Here is a 20,487-nt window from a genome sequence, read left to right as displayed (position 1 = left end):
TGATTTTCCTAACTCAAAAATTTCTTCTGACAAAGTTTCTTTAGTAGTACAAAATTCGAGAGAATCAAGAGACAAAAGATTAGGGTGCCTCCATACACATATAATCTACTTTTGTATTTAGAGAATTCGTTCCCTTCCCCAACCCCCGATTACTGCCCATCCACTCCCCTCCACTAGCTTTTGCTGCTGCAAAGTGAGTGAGGCCATGAGGAGGAAGGTCAGATAAGACGGTCCACGCAGAAGTACAGAGCCTTCTGCTCCCACTGTAGTGGATGCAGGCATTATTCTTACTCAGGCCAAGCCTCCAGCAATCCATCTGCCCATCTCCAACAACAGGATTAGCAGACAGCTGAAGTAAGTAAGACCCTAACAAGCTTAAATGGTACTTCCCCTGAACATTCTCCTGTGTATGACTTTTCAGTTCAGGGGATTTCTGAGCCCTATGTTGATGCCAGGAATGAACACAGCTTTTATTAATAACTGGACCCCTCATGGTCCAAGTATACTGAAGACAGTAAAGGACACATACTATGTGCTTTGGAGACAGATGGCACAGTGAAGAGACAAAAAGGGAGAGTTCTGCTATCTAACGGGACTACGCTAGATGGACAAGGGAATCCAAAGCAGCCTGGCATAATCAGTACGATCAGCCTCAAAGGTTCACCGCACCCCTGAACTAAAATTCAGTTTTAACACATGAGCAAAGCCAGCGTCATACTGGAGTGACATCTGAAAAGCCTGCAGCTCAGAAGCCGCAGTCACTCACCCTGAACTGAACACTGCAACATAACACCACAGCTGTCTGAAGGTGTACATGGAACATATGTACAGCTGTCAAGTGCAGTATGATCATGCAAATGCTTATTAATAAAACTAACTAGAAACAGTAAGGGAAAGCAGAGTGAATCTCTACTAGTCATCTCTTTGCTTTTAGAAAACTGAACTTCTACATGTGAGAGTCCCAACCAGTTTTACTTTGGTAACATGCAATACAGCCCTGATACCAGATGTTTCCAACTTTTGAGAACAGAGTAAGACCAAAATTTTTTTGGGGGGGGTGGCGATTATTTGTTTGGTTTATTTAAGGTTTTTATTTTTCCCCAAGGAAAGGATTTTCCAGTTTTCCCCAAAGACTGACAACTACACAAGGTCCCTTAGGAAATATCTTCATCAACGACACACACAATGCCACAACAGGCACCCAACAGCTGCTCAACTACGCTACTTCTAATAGTTAGAAGATCTCATCGATCTTGCCGAGCACAGCTTGGGACAAACCTAACATATTCACCATGAAGGCACCACTCTTCACAATACACAAGGAGCAGAGAGAGGCCCCAAGAGCTCCAGTTGTCCTGACTGGTTTTGTAATGAAAACCAACATAGTCCATCCTTTCTGTAAAAAAGGCTCCCTGAACCTGCATGCCACCCAATAAATGATGTTTACAAGCAGCATGAGTTATAGCTGAATACAGGCTACTTATGGGAATGATACTGTGCCAAAACCTAATATACTCTGAGTCCCCAAAAAGATGCTTCTAACAGCTACAATCAACCGTAGACACTGCAGAAAATGGACAGAATAAGGAATCAAGAGGACTGCAACAGAAAGTCAAAAGGAAGTAGACAATGCGATAAAGGCCTCAGGCAGAAGGAAAATGTAGTGGATTCCATTATAGATCATTTGGCAAAGAAGAAGCTGATGAATGACTCAAGTCTCAGGAGAACAGCATGAAGTTACTTTTGGCTTCCAAGGCAGAAATTAACAAAGCAGCTGAAAAAAGGAAGAGGCCACAGACAAAAGGAGCAATGGAGATCTGGGACAAGGCATAAGTGTTTGCTTCCTGTTTCTCCAACTATGGTCCAGTGTTGCAAGACTGAATGTCTGAAGGTTCCTTTTACCGAAGGAGAAAGGTTGCACACGTTTGAGCCTTGATGGCTAAAACTGTTAGTCAATTCTGATATCCAAAGGACATCCCTATTTGACTTTTTAAATTATGTTGCACAATGAAGGGGCGAGGAATGCTTTAGCCAAAACTGCTTAATCACTGAGAGTGAAATGAGGCTCACTCCTTTTGAAAGAAAAAGTGCTGTGTTACATATCTACTTCTAGAATATCTTTACGTTAAACTTCTTAATATGTATTTTTTGTGGCACACCAATAGCAAACAAGGTCATGACAAGTATACCACAAGATCTACAATACTAAAGATGCCTCCTCTGATGAGAACAACAAACACAGGAGAAAACCACAAACAAACTGGTAATTTTTAACCTATAATAAAATACCGCAATATGAATACTATTTCTTTAAGGTTCTGAAATGGTATTAAGAAAAGCAAATTCAACCACTGAACAAGGCAAAAAGAGAAGTTACAATTTTATGCAGAAAGTTACATATGCTCTTTTAACCCATCTTACGTTAGGAGAAACTTTATGTATAGTAAATAATAAGTTGTAAAACAAAAGCTGTATCACAAACAACCTAATGTTTATGTGTATACACACACACCCTTTTTTGGGCAATGCTTATTTACAGAACTCAGCTTTCAAAACTTGGTCTCAGCTTTACTTTCTTTGCTTTCATCACTCCAAAACCAATCCTTTCTCCCAGTTCTGCTGCTTTAGAAATACACCATGTTAGTAAGAACAAAGTGTTCTGTTTCTTCACTGCTTTCAAGATACTCTCCACAAAGCCATAAGAACAGATTGCAGTCCCCGAATTCATTCAGGATTCTATTTTATCCATCCCTCTTGAAGCAGCAAAAGGGTAACAAAATAATAAGTTTCCCATATACTTCTGAGATGATGAAAAGGACAGAAACACATCAAAAAAGAGAACCAACAGAACTCCTCTAAAATAAATGATCCTCTACTATGTTTTCTTCCTACCCCTCATAAAATACATTTCCTGCCTTCACATTATTAACAGTTAGGATCTTTCTTTGGCTTTCCCCATATAACTTAATTTTCCTCATCCCTCTGTATCAATGTGTTGTCTTTTGTTACACAAGATATCTGTGGTTTTTGAATTCTTTAGATTCTATTTTATCTCAAATCCTCACCTGTTCTTTAGCCAGGAGACAAGCGGCATACCAGTGCTTATTAGACACCCTCTCTCACAATCAAAGACACCAATATGGCCAAGCTCCAAAAAGTAAGGAATAGGGTTTGGACTTGACCTAAAACATACAGTTGTTAGATTATCACATTGGGCGAATAGTAACAGTGACTTCACCATTCTGTAGACAATGCTGGTGATGCTTTAAGTACAACACAAGCTTGACAGGGTTAGTAATAGCAAAAACGGGGGGGGGGGGGGCATAGGGTGGGGAGAGAAAAGAGAACACAACAGACCCAAAGCAAGGCGCAACACTGTCAGGAAGTACTCTGGAAGTACTGCTCTGGGCAAAGGTAAGTGAACACAGGCTGCCCAGGAACAAAGAATAGGGCTTATACAGAAACTTCACTGAAAAAAAGGGGACAAAGTATTCCAGTATACTACCCCATGAAGAGGTGTAGAAGCAAAACTAATTGAAGGCTGTTCACACAGTTCAGGGAAGAGCAAGGCTGAAAGCAACTATGTGAAACAAAAAACCTCGACTTTACTTCAATATGCTTTATATATAACAAGAAGAAGCAGAACTGACCAGATCTAAACTAGAATCAGAGGAAAGAAATTTCAAGCAGTGGCTATACACATTTTTCAACTAATGTCAAAACACAAAGGAAAAACTATTAATTAGGAAGACAATTTGGACACTGGTACAGAAGTATTTTCCATCCTGAAAAAGAAAGTATTACTGAAAGAAACTGCCTAAAATCAGGGCATTAAATAGGAGAATATCGAACACAACAGAGCAAGTCTCAAAAGTGCCACCATAAAATCTGTGTTAAGAATGGACCTTAAACAATATCCACAATTTGAATCCTATGCGCAAGAAGCACAGACGAAAAACTCCAGTAAGTGAAGAAGTCTCTTATCTCTACAAATGTAATACTCATCACTGCCTAATAATTCCTAGCAAATATAGGTCTGTTGCTTTGGGGTTTAAGAGCCGTTCTAACTGAAAAAGATAAAGTTTCAAAACTGAACTGATGCAATGTGACTTTCGTGACTATGCAAACTGACAGGTCTAACCAGTCTACTGCTAAGTACCATACAGAAGTAAGGTGCAACAGCCAAGAGTCAGTTATGAGAGTCACTCTAGCAGATGAACCAAGAGGCACATTCACCTTCATAATCAGCAGCAGAACAATTACTTCTGGAAGCCACTCTTGTAAATTTAGTGCTTATATGAAGATCTCTCAAGCCTTTGCATCATGATTAGGAATCAAAGCTAGTATCATCTCTGCCAAATTTGTCACAATGCATCAAGCGTGCTACAACCCTCTTCCAAAGAGGAAGCCTGATGCCAAATACTTATTTTGATTAACTATTCTGCACAACTTATTAATAAGAGATTTGTAACACACAAGCAAACAAAAGCCAAAAATAATACCAACCATGCACTAATAAAAAGAAATGGAATGCATTAGGAAAACAAATGAACAAATAAAAACCACACAAGAAAAATCATAACACCATAGGACTCAGCACTGGCAAAGTTTTTTGCTGTTATCCCACTCACTTCTGGAAGATATTACATTATTAAGGATTTTACTAGTCATCAGTATGTATCTACTACAAAACTAAGCCAGCACGAAAAGAAACACACACACACATGCAGAGTAACACCAGTCTTTCCCTAAAGCTTTTCTTTTCTGAGTTCTTATACTCACTACTGAAGCCAGAGCTGGCTGACTGATCTGGAAAGCAGTAGAACATTCTGAATTTTAAAAATAAATACCTATACAGGATAATTTCTTCAGTAGTATAAACACATGGCTACAGCACATTGCAGCGCCGCTCCATTTTTCTTCAAGCCACAGTTACCCACTGGTCATGCCCTACCCACTGCTTTTATGTCTCAACTATATATAAGAGCAGCAACTCTTTAGCATCTATTCTAATAGCCCTCACCATTAGCAAAACACATGAATCATGAATACAGTCACTCTCAGTCTTCCTTACCATATCTTTTTGTTACACTGATTAAAAACCTAACAAAGTCAGGTATCTTCTGACCATCTTTCACAGTCACAGTAGGGAGAGAAGACACAAGCAGCAAACTGCACAAGCAAACGACCCATAACCACACAGAGCAACAAGAACCGAATCAGGAAACTAATTCCATTCCCACCTATCCATGGACTCTATGTTTGACCTTGGAAAGTCATTGGGTTTTTGGCTTGTTTTTTCACAATCAGGACATGAAGGGCTTTTACGCAGATGGCTGGAACAACAACAACAAAATAACCGAGTAAGTTTAATTATTATTTATTCCATTATGCCAGGCCTTAGAACTCTTCCACAATGGCATAAATTCAGAATGATTCTCTAGACCTTTGTTTTGAAGTTCTCTTTGTGTAAGAGCACTGGTAAAAGCACTAAACCATTATCAGAGAGCCCCCCGCACCATATCAAAATCAGATAAAAGCTCCATTTCACAAATTCTTCTAGTGAGCAAACAAATTTAACCTTATTTTCTACACTGGCAGCTCCCAATCTGCAATTTCCAGAAGAAACACCACCTGCAAGACCCTCTGCCACTGCTCCCAGACAAAATTAAATTTTAGAGTCAAAATAAGTGTTACCAGGAAAAGGAAAGCAGAATATTGCCTTGAGTATTTTTCACTCTGCACCATGTCTGAATTTCATGGCCACCTGATCAAGTTTCATTCTGATACCGTTTCCTGGTAATCTCTCAAAGCACCACACACTGGAAACATGCCACAAGTACAGGTTTGAAAAAAACAAAGTACGGATGAAATGTTTTACAGACTAAGCAGTGTTATCAAGAATACCAACAGAAAGACTTTTTTTCCTTACACATACTGGGAAGTATCTGCTTGTGCCTGTACTTTTAAAGGGAAAATTGTGTTAAATCTGCTACCCAAATAACTACAAATACTTAGATTTACAGCAAAAAGACTACAACCCATTGCAATGTATACCCTTGAATCTCGCCTACCAGAAGCAGAAAAATTAACTAACATGTAATCTCACACAGAGCAGTCAAAAATGACCACTTGCCAATACAGACTGTTGCCCATTACAACTGTTCTGGATTTTGAATATACTTATTAAATGGCACTTCATAAAATTAGTCATATAATTACAATGAAAAGGGGAGAGTTCTTGCTCCTGAATAAGAAACAAATGAGGAGAAGTTATGGTTGTGTGTATATGCACAACTACCTTAATGCCTTCGTGTTTTCCAAGTGAGGCAACAAAAACAAATTTATTTAAATAAATTACAGAAATATATACTTAAATTCAACAAGAATGTTTTCAAAGATATACCTACACAAAAGACATATCCAAAAAAGAGCCTCATAAACTCACTGAAGAAACATGCAGTGACTGAAATGTTCAGATTGCTTTAGAAATAACACATTGTGCCCCAGCAGCATGCCATTCATTGAATAATCTGATTAATCAAAATAGTGAAAGATTTCAATAATTGTATCTTATGGTAGGAGTTTATATATATCAATCTCTTTTCAAAAATTACACAAAATATTAAATGGAACACAAAACCAGTATTATCCTTGTAAAGTTATAGCCTCTGTCTATTCTGAGGATGCAAAACTGCGACGTTAATCCAGAGATTTCTCACACTTTCCATACCAAAAGCCATACCTTCTTTTTCTTGATAAAAAAGTTTACCACTGCAGATATGTAACTTACAAGTTACAAACTGAAGAGCGTAAAGGCACATGGCTATATATCACTATCTGGCTAACTAAACTCCAGTTGAGGAGTATGAAGTATTTTTCAGAAAATGAAGTTATTTTAAATAGTATACATAGGTTCTGAAAAGTGGCCAGTGATGTCACATCGAAATAGACAGTGAAAGAGTTTCTTTAGGTTGGAAAGGATACTTAACATCTTTTTTACAAAAGGTAGCAACCACAAAATACACAGACACACACAAATTACGAGTAAAGAGAACCACAACATCAATAGAACCCAAGGAAATGAGGTAATGTCAAACTCTAGGTTTAGCGCTTACTTTTGCAAGACTCAGAATCTAATTATATGGAAATTGCTGTTTTCTATTAATAATTTTCTCTTCAAAGAAATGTATTAGCTGTTTCCTCTTCTGAGTTTTTACACTGAAAAGAAATAACCATAATTCCATAGTATTTCTTTACCTCATATGATCTTAATGATTAATTATTGCAATTATGTTCAAGACAAGTGTATCATATTAGAACATTGTAAGCACTGCCACATAAAAATAGTGAAAGTTCAGTAAGATCAAGAACATAATTTCGCACCTATAATTATAAACCTGCCTTGAAATACTGTAGACTTAAAAGGCATATAGTTTTGTCAACAGAAATAAGATTTCATCTGACAATACAGCTCGTGATGTTCACCATTTTCCTGTCTTCACCTAAATACACAGGGAAAACCGAGCAATTCTGTAAAAGCAGACAGACATTGCAATTGCTGAGATTTTTAAAGTACTGCAATAACACAAAAAAACAATAACATCCACTTAAAAGTACACCTTGCCTGTGAATGTTCTTGGGAAGCACTGATTCAGCATATTACAGTGCCATTTAGGTCAGTTAATACTGTGCTTACAATTAAGGTCCAAACTATTTCGAATGGCAAGTATGACAAACATAGAAAAGATGTCTGGATGATCTTAAGGTCCTTTACAACCCTAACTATTCTATGATTCTATGTCCTGAAACTTTAAAATTCTGCTGCCATTATTCACTCTCTAAATGTGAAACTATTATTTTGTATTGTGTAAGAGAGAACACTCGTTTGTTATTAAATATTTTACAAGCTCAAAATTACAATTTTTCTCCTCAATTTTATCCAAACCCCAAGACTGCAAAAACAGGTACATATCACACCTTAACTGTACCCTTCACCAAAAATGAGTTACTAACTATAAAAACTTGCTTCAAAATCTTTGCCCATGAAGGCACCACAGGTCTTTTACGAGGACTTTACAAGTAGCTATAGGCTACTTTAGCTTCTCTTCACATTCTTTTTAAAGGTAGAAATTGCTTAAGCTCAAAATACTGAAAAACAACCATAGAATCAATTATTACTGCAAAGCAGAAATTAGCAAGTCAAAGAAACTCCCATTCACAAACTAGTGATCATTTATGCAATTCATAGAACAGAATAGCATGCTTAAAAGAATTACGACTGCAAAGAGATATGAGCAAAGGGTACTGCCTTTTAACTAGCATTAAAAAAAGCACATGTACTATGCCTAATAAAACAGTCTACAGATCTTTCCTGGAGAAATCAAGCTACAAAAAGATTATTTTGAAAGTTTCCTTGTGCTACTATCAACCATAATAAGTCAGAAATTACAAAGAGCTACTCAGTACAATGACTAAACAATAAAAGTAAATAAAATCAAAACCAAGAGCTTAACTTCATAAAATTGCAGCTACTGAAACTGCAAAAGGTTAAAGAATATTTGCAGGCATCTCAGAAGACTTCTTCAGATATACTGTCCAGAGTAGCCAGACTCAAGACACTGACATGCTCTCCGATAATGATTTAAATGTTAGTCACGCAAAACCATCTACTCATTTGATTGTAAATGAGTTTTTCCCAACCTTTAACACTCATCATGTGCATACACGCTATACAATAGCTGTAGTTATGCTATTACTCAAATCTTAATAAGCTCTATGTTAAAACCTCCAGTGACAGTAAAAACCGTAGCCTGAAGATCCCATGATCTTCCCTTGAATTCTACTCCTACAGTCTATATAATCCTGTTTCTACATCTTGAGCAGCACTGAAACCATTCTCACTAACATCTTGCAGCCTAACCCTCCAATGAGGCTCACAATCAACAGGTAATTCTCATCTTCCTAGATCTGTCAATCACACAAGACTACCAGCAGTGTTCCTTTTTCAGAAATATTCTCCCTGGTTTCCTTGGCACGTTGGTCTCATGATTCATCCCCTTATCATTCTAATTGTTCTTTCAGTGCATCCTCCTTAAGAAGCCTCCGCATTCACCTGTGCTATTTTATGAATCATTTAATCGATTCCTGTCTCGCACCCATTTCTATTCTCATTCCCTTTACCCTGGGCCAGGACTGAAATCAAACTATTAACTCCCTGCCATTAATCACAATATACTTTCTACTTCATATCTCCTGTGTTTGTCCAAGCTAATACCCCAGCTTGTGTCTTTCTCCATATAGATACCTCACTATCAGCTCAGTGCAGACAAAACACAGGTCTTACTCTTTCATTGCTTCAGTTCGCTTTCCGCTACTGCAAGTCACTAACCTTTGGGACTCTAAACGAAGCATCAGCCCTCAAACTATGGTTCTGTATCGGTCCTAGAATTAACCCAGTTTTCATATCCTGGGAATGCCCACCACATCACTAATATAAGCCTTTTAGTAGCTTAAATCTTATCCTGTGACCATAGCAGTTTACATCAGAACTAGCAAAGCATCCTTGTTCATGTTTCAAAAACCAGAGCTGACCTTGTTCTGTTCATTCTGAATGCTACTCTCTAGATAGCTTTTATAGCCCAAGGTCAGATCAAACAAGTCTCCCCTACATCCCCCATCTCCTGAGCAGCATCTGCTTCACTCTCTAATTCAAGACACTTACTGGTCAATGCCCTCATCCCAAAATTACTAATCAGGACATAGATGAGGTTCTTATTTCAATCAACTGTTATATTTTCATTTCTGAACTTCTCCACAAAGCAGCACCTTATTCTTCCAAAACACACCTACAAATGTTTCCACAGGGCTCACTAAAAACAAACAAACAAACAAACCGACCAGATGGCTGGCACACCTAGACCACTATGCTAAAATTCACTGCACTGATGCCAGATATTCTCCTGTGTCTTACCCTTATATTGTTAAATATTCTGGGTCAGGAAACACCTCTTAACCACAGAGCTGTGGGATGACTAATTCAGACACATAATTCAAATAGTCTGATACTTTAAAAAGTGTTACGAAAACAACTGTCTACTTTACAGTGCCTATGGAAAACATCTTAGCAGTGACAACCCCACTCAGTTATTTTGTCTTTTTCAAGGCTTCTCAACCTGTCTGAAAAATAATCCCAATACTATCCTTTATACTGTGGTGACAGAGGTTTTCACTGGCAATCAAACATTCAAAACAATGCCTAGCACTTCTCATTTTTATCTATCTTTTCTAAAATTTTGATCACTTGTATGGTGGCACAGGAATTGCAAGGGTGGTTTGGTTGCTGGTTTTTTGGTTTTTGGGTTGTTTTTTTTTCAATAGCTTCTTGCGTTACTTTCTAGTACTTTAAAGATCAGGTCATCTCAGGCTACAGAGACACTATTCCATATTTTATGTCACTGTAAAGTGACACAAAATTCAGTTCTTTGGAATAGAAACTGTGTCATATGGTTGTGTTAGGTGTAGCACAGAAAGTTACAAACTAATTGAGGCCTATATGCATTTCTGTAGTATCAGTAATTATTTAAAACAAAATGTTTTGCACTCATGTAAATGCTTCTCTAATTAAAAACCCTTTTCATTATTTTTGTCATCTTACAGTGATGCTTTCATAAATCATTCACAAGAAAAACCAAAATACTATCCTATCTACATATATACTATATTATACTATACTATCCACATAACTATACTATACATATAACACATATATATGTATATTATATATAATGTATATTATATAATTAATATTATACATTAATTCTAATATTAATATATATTATACATATATATTTTATACTATACTATCCACATACAATACTATACTATCCACAAAACCCAAAAATACTATCCTATTATTCCAGCCATAAATTACCCGTTTCATTTTAAATAATGGTTCAAATAGTTAGTAAATCATTTTCAGTTATTTGATGTTTCTGTGTACTTTCTCATTATAGCTCTGCTACGGTACAATACAGGTTCCGTCACACCATGTATATGGGTGTGATGCAAGTAAGCAGGAGTATGCCACATGCTACAAACAAGAAATTGGAAATGTAGTTTGACTGCCCCCCAGAATAACTGCAGTAAATTCCTACTATTCCGTTTCAACACAGCATTAACCTATGTACTATCAGGTAGGCTTAGGCACAAAGTTTATGCAGAAAAAAAATCGTAGTACTTTTACGTTCAGCCTACACTGACTGCAGAAACACCATATGCTTTACCTCAAAGTTTGAGCACCCCTAAGAACTGCAAACTGTCCCTTAAAATACAACATGGTATTTGCATACTACATTCTTCAGTTAAACTTTTTAATTTCAGGAACTTTTTTTCCTGTGCAATTCAGCTTTTACATAAAGAAAACTGCCTTTACTATTTCGAAAAAAAAAAAAAAATCACCTACTGAAGTAACATCAATTTTTAATATTAACACAGACAGCTCAGCATCAGAGCAACACTCCAAACACAGGACATAAAAAAAAAAAAAAATCAGACTCCTCAATGTAATCTAACTGTAATATTAACTAAATTTAACAGACTTCATTTTACCAATGTTAAAAATATTTAACAGTAAGAAAACAAGACTACTTTTTCAGAGAATTATTCGACTTACAGGTTTTGAACAATAAATTCAACATTAAAAACCTAAAATACACACCCTTTTTTTTCCAATCATGGTAAAATGCTGTTTTTCCTAATGAATAAATAATCTACAGTTGTTACTGTCAACACTGTAACAGATCTCAGAGAAGAATAAAAGTAACATCACAAACATGAGAACACTCCTGACAAACTGATTATTATTGTAATAATCAATAAACAAAAGGAAACAGAACCCAAATATTCAGATGAATGCAGTAACAGAAACGTGGAAAGACTTAGTTGCTAACTAGAGCACAGACTAAAACTTGCAGCAAACTTTAAACGCGTTTGCTCCCTCCTTTCAACTCTAACCTCTAAAACAGTACACTCCAGGAACCACAACAAAATAAGACTAGCTTGCCCGAAGAACATTTAATTGGGAAAATGTGTATCAGCCACAAGCCGCCTTTATCAGGAGAGAAATCAAGCAAAAGCTTCAGTTTAGTTTTCGACAAACAAGAGTGAAGAATTGGAAACACTACTGCAGCCAAACAAAACAACAAAATACCATAATGCTACCTTCTCCATGAGAACAAAAGCATCAACCACCAACTCCACCCCACCCCCAAGCAGGCTGTTGCTCTCTAACCACAGAGCCAATGCTGTAGACAATGTAATCCCACAGGGAAGACAGAAGGTCACAGACACACTGTGAAATCACAAAATAAGGTCCACGTTGCAGAAGGGCAAGGCAGTACTTTCACCACTTAGGGTTTCATTTGCACAAACAGGTGGGGTACAGAAACAGCCCGTTCATCTCTTGACTGTCCCTTCCCTCAACACATAGAGGGAGGTCACATATGCTTAGTCTAGTCCAAAATTAAGGACACGGCACTTACAGTAAGCAGCAGAATTCAAGACGTGGTGAGGATGACAATATGCAATGTAACACTGCAGGTGAGATTGCATTGTGTATACCAGCAGTGGATCTGTTATTATTCATCAGCTGCAGGTGGCTAACAGGGTGTCACTTAGTATAGTGACACACGCTGCAGCTGGCTAGCCATGATTAAGTATTACCCAGTGTGGTTGAAAGGGATGGCGACTATCATTCATTACACTCCAGCGTGGCGTAGCGGGGTGGGGGGGCTGCTACCCTTCGCTGCAACGCAATATTTGGAGAAAGGCAGCTAGAATTCCCTAAAGCCTTGGGAATGGTGCACGGGGAGGAGAGAGAAAGGGAGCCTTACTCCCCCAGTCTGCAGGAACTGGTGTCCTGCTAGCAGCGGCAGAAAGCCTGACCGCGCTCTACGCGACCGGGAGCGCTCCACCTCGGCGCTCGGCGGTGTCAGAGCCACCCCGCTCCCGGGCCAGGCCGGGGGCCTCCAGCTAGCCCCCGCCGTACGAAGTGGCTAAGGCAGGGCAGAAAGGCTGCGCTCAACTTCTCCAAACTGCAGGAGCAAAAGCCTTTGTCCGAGAGCTCCCCAGTATGCGGCCGAGGGAGCCCCGGAGTCCCCCTCCTACGGCAGGTTGAACTGGGGCAGCAAAGAAGGGGGAACGGCATGTGCCCGCCCCGGGTCCGTCCTCGCTGGTCTCCGCTGCTCTCCGGGAAGCCCTCAGAGAGGGACCCGTCCGGAGCAGCCAGGAGGAGCACTGACCCCGCACGGAGTTCCGACCGCTGTGCTCGTGCCGAAGAGAAGCGGAGCAGGGGAAGCGCCGAGCCCTGCCGAGCCCTCCCCACCAGGGTGCCTCCGGACGGGAGCCCAGGCCGCTCACGGCCTGTCACCCGAGGCGCGGGGGGCCTCCTCCCGTGTGCCCACCCGGCGGGATCCCAGCCCCCCGGGGTTTGCTCCCCGGGCCTGCCCCAGGGCCATCCGAAGGACAGCCCTGGCTTCCCCCGAGCGGCGGCCGAGGCGCCGACGGGCGGGTGTGGAGCAACCGGTGCGCCGCCACCCCCAGAATCAGCCGGCTGCCGGCGCGGCGCCGCGAACCCCCCGCACTCACCCTGTCACAACAGGCGCCATCTTCCACAAACTCTCGCCAAAACTCCTACTCTCGCGAGAGAGCCCCCCCCTCCCCGCGCCCGGAGCGCGCGTGCGCGGGCCCGTGAGCCACGCGCGGGGCGGGGGAAGGAGGCGGCGCGCACCGCCCACTCCGCGCCTGGGCTCTCCCCTCAGACACAACAGCCGAGGCGTGGGAACCGAGCGGCTCTCGCGAGAGCCGCGCGCCGCTGGCCAGCGGGCAGAGCGGTGAGAGCGGCAGCTCTCGCGAGAGCAGAGCGCGCGGGGCGGGGGGGAGAAGACGGGAGATTGAGGGATTCCTTCTGCCCGCTAGCGCGTCTGGCTCCTGCGCCTTACCCCGCTGGGGAGGAGGGGCGGCGGGGGATGGAACAGAGGTGCCCCAGGTGCCGGTGAGGGGAGCTCGCCGCTCTTCCCTCCGCCCCCCCCACCCCGCGGGAAGCGCGTGTGGGGCCGCTTGCCTCGTGCTGCCTGTGGGCGCCGCACATGCGCGGCTGGCGGTCCGGGGAGAAGCTCCTGCCGCGTAACTGGGCTGTGCCGACCGGCGCCGTGGTGTGTGGGGGAGACGAAGACGTTCGTTTTCCTCGTATAAAATCTCTCAGGAGTTCAAATGGGATCTTCTGTGGAAGTTTTGTCAGTGCCTGCTTAGACGAATCGCTTGAGTCAAAACCCCAAGCTGATGACCATCGAGCAGCTTCACCTCCCTGCCATAGTCAGAGAAAGCCAGGCCGCACCGACTGGAGGAAACCTGTCGTGTTGTGTCTGGTGGCTCTGTCAGGCAGTACGGACTAAGCGCTTCCTGTTTATCGAGGTTAAAAATTAATTAGTACATGACTCCATACAGGAAACTGAAAATAAATTGATTTCCAAATAGCGAACAAAAACGCTGGAGTAGGAGGCTGAGATGTGGAGGCACAGGCATTAGCGCTAATGGATTTCTTACACTGAAATGTACCATCACCTTTTAAAAATCGGTTCCAAACGAGAAGCCTGTTTTCATAATACCTCTTGTAGTCTGCAGCCAAAAGCACAAGAAGCATTTGTTTAGCAAACACAAGTTGTTGAGTCTGCTAAGACTTAACCGATGCAGCAAAGCTGCTGAGGCACGGGAGCAGAAGGTATCTACAGATGTGATCCAGTGTTTTGACATAGCAAAAGAAGACCCCCATTTTGGATTTGTTTTAACAACATGTTTTCAAGGTGAGGGGGCTGTTTGTCCATTAGAAGACCATGTCGGAAAATTAATACTTTAAGGATTCTGCCCTGTCTGTTCAACTTCTCTGTCTTTAGTATAACATGTCAATCCAACTTCAAGCACAAATGCAGTGTTGATTTAAAGATCTGCTGAGATTCCAAAACCCACATAATTTTTATTACTGCACCTCTGTACCTCTGCTGTCTCCCAGATTAGAGAGTAAAATAACATTTTAGTAATCTCGTAAATGTGATTTTGGGTTTCTCTCCTGCATACATTCTCCACTGCTAGTATTAATTCAATGAATGATGTCTCAGATGAGTAAAATCATGTTTTAAGAGATTACTTGGCAACAGAGTTTGCTGTAATTCTACTCACTGTACAAATAGCTATTGTTTGCTCTCATTAAGGGACTTTCCCCATCATGATTTCCACCTCCTCATTAGGTTTGAAAGGACTTTGGTTGGCTCCCTCATAGGTGCAGTTCTCGGCAAAAGCACAATGCATACTGGAAATCCTCTGTATTGTTTGCAGAGACTGGCTCATAATCTATTTGGAAATCTCTTCCTAAAAACATCTTCTTTTTTTTTTTTTTTCCCCTCCCAAGGCTGAAGAATGATCTCAGCTCATGCTCACTCCATTCCATTAAGAATGGTTTCTGGATATTTGCCATGGACTGTCTCTAGATGGTCATTTGATGGGGCCCCTCTTTTAGTGTGTTTTGAATCAAACTGGAAAATCTAAAAATATAGCACACAATAATCTGCAGTGTCTAGACTTTTAATATTTTACAAAGAAGGCATTTTGGTAACCAGATTAATTGGATACTGGAGCAGGTATATTATTTCAAAGAATTAATAATTACAGAAATTATTGTAGTCTTTTCCATCACCAGCAGAAGTACATTATAAAGCAAATAACCACTGATTTTTCTTTTTTTTTCTTTTTGATGATAAACAGTCTGTAGTTCAGAAGGCCAGGAATACTATTCAAACAAAAAACAATAGCCTGAAATTGTATGAGTAGCCAGTGGAAGGAAAGATAATAAAACCACAGTGGGTTTTTTTAATATTGTTCATGCATTAATTTATCTTCTTGCTGCTATGTTTGCATTTCACATAGTAAAGTGTGAGCAATTCCTGTTGACTTTATTGGAAACTGAAAGCATCTGGTACCCTGGAGAACTAAGGCCTGCTTTCTGGTCTGTAATGAATGTAAGCACTTCCAGAGCTGGAAAACACATTTACATACAAGGTTTGCTGCTTTTAAAATGTTGCGTTTGCTATGCAAATCAGTAGTTTGATGTAAGACCTCCTGAGGTTGGTGGAAGGGTTCTGAATCAGGCCCATCACTTCAGAGGTGGTTTGGAGAAGCACAGCTTGGAGGCTCCTTTGAAGGGTGTAATTTCAACAGGTGTTGGGCTTCACTCTTCCCAGCAGACGCCTTGCTGGGTGGCTCCAGCTGGGTGCTCAGAGTCATTAGCTGCCTTCAAAAATGGAAGGCTGTTAAAGAAGGAAATCCAGTTTACTCTCATAAACTGAGGGACAGGATCACCTCCTACTTCTTTGGATTCACCAATACATGCAGATGTGGACAGGGCCAGGTCTGCACATCAGTCTTCTAAGGATCTTACTTTGGGTAGAAAGAGGAGAAAAGACAGGGACCCTGGCAAGAGCTGACGGTAGGGATCAGGCCCTTTGTGTGGACAAGGAGGAGATCTTTTGTCCTGGAGTTTTGTCTTGCCAATGGTACTGAAGGAGTTGCTTGCCAGCAATGTTTGAGCAACTACAGCAGAACTGTACAGCAAAAGGGCAGACAGGAGCAGGAGCACTGGGTGCAAGGTGTGATCACCAGGCAGATTTCAACAGCTTGTTCAGCCAGTCCAGACCAAACTTTCTCCAGCTCAGCCTCATCTCTGGGCTTCCCTTAAGCTCATTCGTTTGGGCACAGCATGAGTTAACATGCTGGATGGCTCCTTGTTTGGCAGCTGTCTCCTGCCTCCCTGGCTTGGACAAAAATGGGAAGACAACAGATCTGCAGACATTTGTGTAGGAGCACCCTGTCTTTTATGTGCATAGCACAGCCATGTAAGAGACACACAAGGTGACCAAGAGTACCCTTCTCTTTTGAGTCTCTCTTCTTACAAAAAAATAATTAATATTGTGTCTTGTAAAATCCAATGACTTTAAACAGCATTGTAAGTAGTGGAACCACACGGTTACCTGAATCTTCACTATAAGCAACAGGTTTATCTTGAGATGTTTCAGTTTGTATCTGGTGCTGTAAATCACACATTCTAGTTGTAGGTACTGTGATACAAGCCTGCTGGAATTTTATAAGCACAGGATGTACAGTGTGGTTTAACCGCGTGTCTAGGAAAGAAAATAAACAGGCAGTTGCCCACAGAACATACCTTACATCTGAACTGTGGTGCACATGCCAACAAAAGTTATCGCTTAAGCTGCTAGCTGGGCAGCTTGATGTCACAAGTGCCTCTGCTGTTTGAAATGGATGCTGTTGTTCAGCATAGCTCAGAGGATTTGCAATGTTGTCTTGAGGATGATAGGAAAAAAGGATGGGCTAGTTAGCAGTCTGCAGCAGGAGTACTGTTCAGTAGTTTTTGCTTCTGTGTCATTACCTCAGAGAGGACGGTAGCGCAAAAAGAAGGTCTGAATCTGTATTTTAATGCTGGTTGAGGTATAGGTATGCCTTAATAAGGTAGTTCCCAAAAGGTACAGTCAGGCTTGAGCCTCACTGGTGTTGCCTTGCAAACAAGTACAGTCCCTTCACAGAGCATTTTTATAATGTAAAGGCAAGATGCAATAAGTGAGTATAGCAAACAATAGGAAGGAAGAGGAGGAGGGAAGATGAGGTTAACAGTAATAACATCATGTGGTTATGTAGGTTAGCAGTGTGAACAGGTTAATGACTGACTTCTGTAACCTCTTATTTTTAAATACTTTTCTAAAACACACTGTTAAGACAATTTGCACTGCGTTAAATTTTTGCTCCTCACCCTACCCCATAAAAGTATCTGTACTTATTTTCCATTAGCTGAAGGTCTTTTTCTGTTTGTGCATAAAGTATCCTGCATCTCTCTTAGTTTTACTGGGCTTTTCAAAGAGCCTGTCTCTGAACCTCTTGCACTGTGCTCCTCCTCTTATGCACGTTGCCTGCCCACCAGTTACATGTGGCACTGTGTTACTCCCTTAGCCTTGCTCTCCACACGCAGCTGTACTCTGTAGCAGTGGGTTGTGCCCACCCCATCCTCAGGGTGCCTCTGCCGGTGCCACCAGACTTCAGTGAATCTGTGAATCATCTGGAGAGTAGAATGTTGGCAGAGTTGGCAGATCCTGCCCACTACCACCAGGCACCTCCAGCCCTGCATTCACAGGCACAGGCACCAGCAGAGCGGAGGCTCACCAGAGCACACCTTGGTGCTGCCAGAAGCATGACTCTTGTGCTGCCCTGACCTTGTGCCGTGTTCAGTGTGTGTACCCACCAAACCAGTTCTGAGATTAAACCAAGATTACAGAGTCATTACTGACAGGGAGTGCAGCAAGAGAAACTGTAAAAATCTCCCTGCTTCCAAAATAAAGCTTTTCAGTCTGTCTGCTCCTGGTAGGACTGACTCTGAGCAGTGTTTGCCAAGGGACATTAGTTGCATCCCACTGACATCAAGAGGACAGGAAAGATTTAACTAGTCAGACTATGAATTATCACAAATAATGAACAAAGCAAAAGGAAGATTCAGAGATTAGGCTATGGCTCCAGATGTTTTATTTTGCAATGCTACAATTCTGAATCAATATGAAAACATGTCTTTGTGCAGAAAAACTTTTTAACCAGAGGTTCTGTTGCAGTTCTATTATTTTCATGACATATATTAGCTTACCATCTAAACTGCCAGAGACATCTTACACCCAAGACTGTAATTCAGTGACTGATTTTTTTTTAGCTAGTCTGCTCTCCCCTTCATGAGGCTCTTTGAGAAAATGTATGCTGACATGCTTCACCTTTACCTGCAGGTAAATTGTGTTTTTGGAAAAGCCCTCAAGGAATGAAATTCATTTTGTTTGACAAAACATGAGAGAAACCCACACTCTTGATTATACACATTTTTCTGCTGGATACAGCGCTTAAGGGAATTTCAGACTAACTCTAACAAGGTCCAAAAAGAGCTCAGTGGCCTACTCTAAAAGAAAACGACAAACTGCACAGAACCCCTTGATAAAACCATCACTAAAAATCTATTTGACATTATAAACCTTTTACTATGTTCTAAGAAAGTCTACGTCCCAGTCATAACCACACGCTATGTCAAATGGGAGGAAGCATAGACAGAAATCTTAACCTGTAATTTTGCATAGAAATATGTGCACACAGGAATTTTCCTAGTTATGGCAAGAGAGGAGTTAGGAAACTAATTGCTTCACAATGAGTATAAAGCTAGGTACTGCATAAACTATTTGGAGAATTTAGTGATGGCTAAGTCTTGTGCTGGTCCTGTGTGAAGAAGTTAAACTATTTTTGTCTGTTCAGTGGCTTACAGAGACTGTCCATGGCCTCAGGCTGTGAAGATAATACTTGTTTTGGGGCTGTTTCTTTATATAAAACATTGAGGAAGTTATGCATTCCTGAAACACAGTATTTTTTTAAAACAGTCTGAAGGCATGGTCAAAGAACACATAATCCTAAAAAATAATCTTGTAATACTGCCATGTTGGTATCTATTTGGATGACTTCTTTTGTCCAGAACAGTTGCACAAATTCTAGTTGTTGTGGACTTAGTCTAACTCTCATTTTGAACCTCTGCTGTTCTGTAGCTCATTTCCATAATACTCACCTGAAAAAAAGAAAGACTATTTCAGGCAGAAATTGATGAAAATAAATTCCTACAAATCGCCTAAGAATATTTCATTGCTCAGATCCAGGGTGGCTGACACTTGTGAATAAAATAATCTTTTGAATTTTTTCCTTTTAGGGCATTACACGTGACCTTTTAATGTCACTAAAGTTCATTAGTGCTTGGATGAGCTTTGTATAAATGAATGGTTGAACAGATAAGTTATAACTAAGGTAATGAGCTTATAGATGTTATGGAGGTCACTGAAGACATGTCAGGGATGCTAATTAATTAAAAGAATTTCTGTATAATTTTGTTTATTGTCAGTCTGGGTTCAGAATTTACTCTCTCTTCTTTAATCTTAACAAGTGGTGTTTCATTTTTAATGTTCCAGACAGCAGTTTTTTTTTCTAGAAATCTAGCTATCTAGCCATTCTTATTACTCATGGCTTCATTATCAGTTTGTTTTTCTGCTCATTACTGGCACTGACCTTGCCAGGAGATAAGTACATGCATAATTTTACTCATGCAATTAGACTCATTAAAGCTAATGGGATTAGTCAAAAAGTAAAGATACTTTTGCTTAAGTGTTTGTTATTTGAGGTGGTGTGACTAGAAACAACATCAGGAAAGTCTGGAAGGAATTCCAACTGAACACTGATTTTCATTATAAGTCATATAAAGAGATTCAATCATTTCTCCTTTGGCCCACCCCGATGGGTGATGAGCCCAAGGTGGTTTCACACTGGAGGTGAACAGGGATTTTCTAACATTGTTTTTTCTTA

The 20,487-nt window shown here is 40.7% G+C and overlaps 1 protein-coding gene and 1 long non-coding RNA gene across 4 annotated transcripts in view; both read right to left on the bottom strand.

The window, feature by feature from the left end:
* Window positions 1-20,487, bottom strand: part of RBPJ (recombination signal binding protein for immunoglobulin kappa J region) — a 140,226-nt gene that overhangs the window by 40,629 nt on the left and 79,110 nt on the right. The window contains exon 1 of one of the 3 annotated variants that reach the window (XM_061470520.1): window positions 13,648-13,780. The exons of 1 other annotated variant lie outside the window; for it this stretch is intronic. In XM_061470520.1, the coding sequence (XP_061326504.1) occupies window positions 13,648-13,667 (20 nt within the window). In that variant the 5' untranslated portion in view covers window positions 13,668-13,780. Of the gene's footprint in view, window positions 1-13,647; window positions 13,781-20,487 lie in introns of those variants that run through there. One more of the 3 variants, XM_061470539.1, reaches the window with a different exon arrangement.
* Window positions 10,363-11,054, bottom strand: LOC133278098 (uncharacterized). Its single transcript, XR_009746450.1, has 2 exons — window positions 10,885-11,054; window positions 10,363-10,698 (listed from the first exon to the last, which is right to left on the bottom strand). It is a non-coding gene; the product is annotated as an uncharacterized LOC133278098 (long non-coding RNA).

Source organism: Pezoporus flaviventris, unplaced genomic scaffold (genome assembly GCF_033815535.1).
Source record: "Pezoporus flaviventris isolate CSIRO_AGI_PZ_B2104156 unplaced genomic scaffold, CSIRO_AGI_Pfla_v1 ptg000002l, whole genome shotgun sequence".
NCBI classification, from domain to species: Eukaryota; Metazoa; Chordata; class Aves; order Psittaciformes; family Psittacidae; genus Pezoporus; species Pezoporus flaviventris.
This window is presented reverse-complemented; position numbering and strand designations above follow the sequence as displayed.